The sequence below is a fragment of the Oxyura jamaicensis genome, chromosome 4 (assembly GCF_011077185.1).
Source record: "Oxyura jamaicensis isolate SHBP4307 breed ruddy duck chromosome 4, BPBGC_Ojam_1.0, whole genome shotgun sequence".
Taxonomy (NCBI): domain Eukaryota; kingdom Metazoa; phylum Chordata; class Aves; order Anseriformes; family Anatidae; genus Oxyura; species Oxyura jamaicensis.
The window spans coordinates 8,073,419-8,079,363 of record NC_048896.1 but is presented as its reverse complement, the minus strand read 5'-3'; the positions used below and the strand labels follow the sequence as shown (position 1 = coordinate 8,079,363).

The 5,945-nt window shown below is 49.5% G+C and overlaps 1 protein-coding gene across 1 annotated transcript in view; it reads right to left on the bottom strand.

Moving 5' to 3' along the window:
• Positions 1 to 2,084: 2,084 nt before the first annotated feature.
• The window catches only part of GPC3 (glypican 3), a 145,465-nt gene continuing 141,604 nt past the window's right edge, over positions 2,085 to 5,945 (bottom strand). The window contains exon 8 of the mRNA XM_035325485.1: positions 2,085 to 2,694. Within this exon, the coding sequence (XP_035181376.1) occupies positions 2,522 to 2,694 (173 nt within the window). The 3' untranslated portion in view covers positions 2,085 to 2,521. The remainder of the gene's footprint in view (positions 2,695 to 5,945) is intronic.

The window sequence follows — 5,945 nt, the reverse complement described above, 5'->3', positions numbered from 1 at the left end:
CACCCAGCGAGGCACAGCCTGCGTTGCCTTCCTGAGAGAAAGCACTCCGGATGTTCACTGCAGAAAAGCTGGTGCCACGCGTTGCGCCATCCTGCTATTTATCCAAGGAAAAAACAGTACAGGCAATATTTCCAACACAGCACTAGAAGCAACAATGTCTCCTATTCTGGCACCAGAGACACGTGCCAGGGCAGACGTAGCACACTGCCTCCGAGCAAACACAACAGCCTTCCTGTTCCCACCCCCAGTGCTGCAGGGGGATGAAAGGAAACGATCAGAAGGGAAGAAGTGACAGGAATTCAAGTGGCTCTAATAAAATATTCCCTTTGGTGGAGCAGAGGCTCATTGGCACAGCCAGCCGCTGTGATGGGAAGACCTGGGCCAACGCAAGAGCAAAAGGGTCAGGAAATGCCTCTGCTGGCAACAACGAGGCACCAGCGCTGCTCAACCTCCCCCAAGTTCACCCCAACACAGGCAGGACAGAGGTGTCTCAGGTCCGGAGGAAATCTCTCGGCTGCCAGCCAGCAGGTCCCGCTGCAGCTCAGCCCAGCCCCGCTCCCCTCCATCAGGAGTGGGTGGCTGGGAGTTAACGTCCCCATGCAGAGACGTTTTCTTCTTTCTCTGCCATGGCTTATGAATCACAGCACGGCAGACAGTCGCAAGCCTTTAAATCAGTGTCAGCGAGATCAGCCCCACCACTTCAAAGTAAGAAGAGGTGAAGTTTCCGCTCTCCAAACCATTTAATTGCATGGTTTGGATTTATGTACTTTCTCTCGAACACTGTTGTTTTTTTCTTTGTTTTATAAGGTCAGAGGCACACAAATATTTAAAGCATGCACATGCGTGTGAGTGTGCGTGCATGCGTACACACACATATTGCAGCTTAAGATACTGCAGATATAATCACTCCAGTAAAAGCAGAATCTTAAACTGAAGTATGTAACCATTTTGGCCAGGAATCAAACCAAACATTCCCTGGCCCCTGCCCATCCATTTAATCAGCCTAACAGAAGCCTTTCTGTGGTGCCCCAAGCCCCGAGCCAGGCTTTCCAGGCTGCCCACTCCAGGAACAATGCAGAGCATCACCTCTCTCACAGGGGAGGTGACTTGCAGCGCACCATTTATAGAGCAACTGACCTTTATTTTAGAGACTGCTTAAGCAAAGTAACATGCAAAAAAGAAAAAAGAAAAAAAGAAGAAAAAAAAAAAAAAACAACACTTGAGAAAGAGTCTCATCTGCCTCTGGGCTCCTGCAAATCCTCTTCTGTTCCTCCTTTGTAGCACAATGTGTTGGACGCCTGTTATTCATCCCCATAAAGCACGGCGTGTACATCCATGCTGTCTGTCCTTTGGCTGGAGCTATGTTCGTAGATGTCCTATGGGAAAGGGGGTGCTTTGCTTCAAAGAGTACTACCAGGGCATTGCATGGGCCACGGGGCCCCATGCACCACCTCCAGGGAAGATGTAGGGGATGTGGCTGTCTGCACCGAAGGACTTCACAGGACCCAGCTGGGAGGTGAGTGGTGAAACCACCTGCAACCTGTCGTGCTGCAGGTGTACTTTGCAGGAGCACATCCCCATGCATCGGTGTCTGGAAACAATCTGCTCTGGAGACAGCAGCCTGACGTGTGCATCCTTGGTGGGCACCCATGGCTCCAGCCAGAGCCCAGAGAGAGGAGAGGCGCCTGCGCTCTGCCTGCAGCACGCTGGCGAGGCACCTCCTCCTTCATCCTCGTCCCCGGTTCCTGTGCTGGTTCCTCCCATTGCTGCTTACCTGTGCCAGGAGCACTCAGGGACTCATGAGGACCTGTGGCTGGAGCAGGGCAGGTCTGGCCCCTCTGCACACAGGAGCCAGCGGCGGTGGTGCCAGGACATGGCTGGGGCTGATGGCAGCGGAGCCACACCAGGAGATGGCGGATACCTGGCGATCCCAGCGCATGGCCATTCCTCTTTCGCAGCATCTTGCCTCCTGCTGTACATCTGACCTTCTCTCTCCTGTCTTCACATGCCCTCCATTTTATGCGCCTGGCCCGATTCCTAGGGGTGACTCTTGAATTTGGAGTAAGTACAAAAACTTCTTGAACTACAGAAAAAAAATCTGTATTAAGTCAACTGGTAATAGGGGTCTGATATTTGCTGAGAATATTTCATAAATCCTAAGTATTCTTTACCCCATGCACATTCAAACAACTCAAGATGAAATATGCTCTTCAATTTAACAGCAAGGCAGACCTCAGTCTTCAAAAACTGCTAGGAACAATTTAATATCAACCTTCTTATATTAAACAGGATTATCTTTAAAAAGCACTGTTATGTTTTTACTAGTTTACCATGAACAAACGCTTCTTTTCGGGAGGAGAGAGGGGAGGGGGGTGTGAAGATACCATATTGTTTTATAAAACTGACTCAAGTCATTTGCCCTGTCTTTGGCAATGTGCATATATTCCAGGAGAGGTTCAGAATGTTTTCCTCGCTGAAAAAACAAGGACGGAAAGGCACCGAGTGCCACTGCTGGCACCGCTCAGGGCCAGCAGCCCAGCAGCAGCAGGGCCAGGGCGACAGCAGCAGCGGGGCCAGGATGCGGGGCTGCACTGCTGGGGTCACTGCTGGGAATCATGGCTCCATCTTTGCTTTGCTGATTCAGCAGCTGCTTGTTGGCAGAGGTGTCATCAATGTCCAGGTCGTATGCCAGCTCTGAAAGCAGAAGGAGAGCATTGGTTAGCAGGCATGTGTGCCAGCACCCTGGCGCAGGGAGCATCCAGCCCCACCAGCACTGGGGAGTCTAAGGCCTGGCATGGGCGAATGGGCCAGAAGAGATCACCAAACATCTCAGGAGCCCTCCAGTCAGCCCCAGTCTCAGAACACCTTCCAGTACCCCACAACAAACCTGAGGCTTGAAAGACCAAAAAAAAAAAAATATATCACAACTATAATGCGCCCCAGTAAGAAGAGATGTTGGGATCGGGCTTGCTGAAGAGCTACTCCCAACAAACAGCCAAGCTTCGGAGTGGGTGTTTAGCAAAGTAAAAAGCATCTGCTCCTCATGCATTGCAAGTATGGGTGCAGGAGTGAGGAAATCCTGGCAAGCACAAATATCCCCCGTGAACCCACAGAGAGCAGCAGGCCTTGCTCACCAAGTACCTTCTTGTTTGAGGACCTGAGGATCTCTGTATTACTGGAGTCTTTCATAAGTGTGCACAAAATATGTTCCTTACAGCACTTTCAACACAACCATTCCATCCCCCGTCCACCTCATCAAAGCACTAGAGACCAAAGAATGTGAAAGGATTTCACGCCACCAGCATGCTGGTGTTGCAACACAAGGACTTTGAGATGGAGCACATGGGAGCTCCAACCCCAAAAAACATCCAGTATAAAAGTTTTGATTGCCCTGGCAGAGCTCACACAGCAGTGTGGGAGCTGGGGAAAATAAGCAAGGGACAAACTTGCAACATCATCAGCAAGAGAAAAACTTGCAAGAAGCCATCGCTGGCTGCAAAGGACCTGCTGAGCAGTAAGTCACAGTCACCCTGGTATCCCCAGCACAAAGATGAGTAACAAAGTCCAAGCAGCCAATGTGGAAGGGCAAGAAACCAGCAATTCTCAGGACCAACAATAAAATGCAAAAGGTGTTTTTTAAGGTGCTGCTGACGGTGCTGCCACGGGGTGTTTGTACCTGCGGAGCACTTGGACTGAGGGCGATGGGACACTCGCTCCCTTTCTTGTGTTGCTGCCATCTCCTTCTGGGACCCAGGTTCCTCACCCAGCTGGGGCTCCTCTAAGCCTGCCAGTCTCATCCCCAGAGCCTGGCCTTTGGAAGTAGAGGAAGCTGGTGGTTTCCATCAGATGGTGGCTCAAGCCTTTCACAAGCCCTTGTGGATCACCAGCATACTCATGGGCTTGGATCATCCCACCCCACCCCTGAGAAAGAATCCAAGAGGCTGAACAAACACTCCAGCTAAAAACGCCACATCAGTCCAACAAGGACCACTGCCAAGGAAAACACGCCGGCAGTATTTCTTAATAAAAATACCAAAACACTACAAAACAAAAGCATAACCATATTAGCATGACAAGCAAGGCAGCCAGGGCCACGAAGGAGGGTCAGAAATGGCTGACAAGGAGCACAAAGGGCCAGGTGCAAGCAAAACCTGCCTGGTAAACTGATCTACTACTTCTCCATCAGATTCCCACAGGTACTGCGGTTCCTCTTCCCCACAGCTTTCCTGCTGTTCTTCTCAGGCCGCTTCCCTACAGAGCTGCAGGCACATCCCCTGTGGGGCAGGGCAGGCACTGGTGCCACCCTGGAAGGGAGGCCCAGAAGCCATCTTGCCCCTGAGGCACCACGTGCTTCTCTGGGACCATGTCCCTGGTGGGGGGACAAGGACAGCCCCTGCCCCAGCAGCCAGCCCCGCAGGGCTGTGAAGGCATGGGGCCGCACATGCCTATGGGCTTTTGTCTAATGCACAGACCTGCAGCACATTGTGAGGCTCGGGAGTGAGACACAAAAGCAGCTGATGAGAGACGGAGCCCTGACTGTGGTTTTGGGGAACGGCTCCACTGTGTGACTTCGACCAGCTCCAAACACAGGAGAGGAAAAAGTCACTTGTCTGCCCTGCTGCACTTTGGAAGGTGCTCCCACATATTTCAAAGTCTCCTAAAAGCTGAAAGAAGCCCCACGGGGCCACAATGATGGCATCCCCAGCTGGCCCGTGCCAGCCTACCTCCAGGCCAGCGATCTGCAGCCCATCAGCAGGGCTGGAACTGAGTAACTACCTTTGCCTTCAGTTCAGAAAAGTCATTTGAAACAAGAGTGTTTCAGCAGGCTCCTTAGCAGCACACAGGGTTGTGACGTTCCCATTTAAAGTCTCATTCTGCAGTGTTGTAACTTACAAGATCAATGTGTTTGTTTCACAATGCAGTGGTTGAATCGGGTTGGAAGTGTCTGGTCATAATGTATCAAAATGACAATTTCACACTTTTTTTTTTTTTTTTTTTTTTTTTACACAGAGGAAATTTTCAAATTCTGAGATTTCACCTGAACTTTGAGTAAAGGCAATTTTTGAAATCATGAACCCTCACCCCTGTGAGAATGTCAATTCTCTCATTCATTCTTTGACCAAATTAAAAAGAAAGGAATAGATATCCTCTTGTCATCAGATATTAGAGATTTTCCTAGCTTTCTTTAACTGCTTCCAAATTTTTCCTCGGGTGTGGTGTTTGTTGTTTTAAATATTCCTTGCCCTGTTTCCTTCTCTAGGCTTACTTATATTCAGTTGTATTTTTAGGCTGATGGATTTAGCCATACACCTTTTATTTTGTATTAATAATTGGTCTTTAACTGAAGCAAATCCATTTCATTTAATTTCTAATGACCTTTGGTACATAGAAGGAAGAAAAAATAAAAAAAAAAAAGTATCCTGTAACTGAGCAGAGGCCAGCTGACAACCAAGTCCAGGCAACAACAACATTAAAAACAAAAGACAGTAACAACCACTTTTCAAAACGCAAATTAAGAAATATTCCTAACCAGGTACTTCCTGAGTGGGCTTCATTACGAGTCCCAGCCTTTGTCAGGCTCCCTGGGCAGTCCCCAAGGACCCGCTGCATGACTGCATGGTGATGTACCATGGGGTCCCATGGCTGCTGGGAACAACAGATATGGAACGGGAGGATGGCTGGCAGGGTAGAAGAAGCTAAACTACCACACATGCCATTTGGTTTCTTCCATCCCAAATTCTGCCTTTAATGCCGCAAAATAACCAGAGATAGACTGCTCCTCTACCTCCCTGCTTTGACAGCCCCACTTCCCAGACACATTCTGCTGAACTACCCCAGCTGTGATACCCTAATTTGCAAGTTCTGTAGTTTCTAAATTTGCTATAAAGTGGCCCTTTGGCCTGCAAATGCTTTTTTTTTTTTTTTTTTGGGGGGGGGGGGGGGGG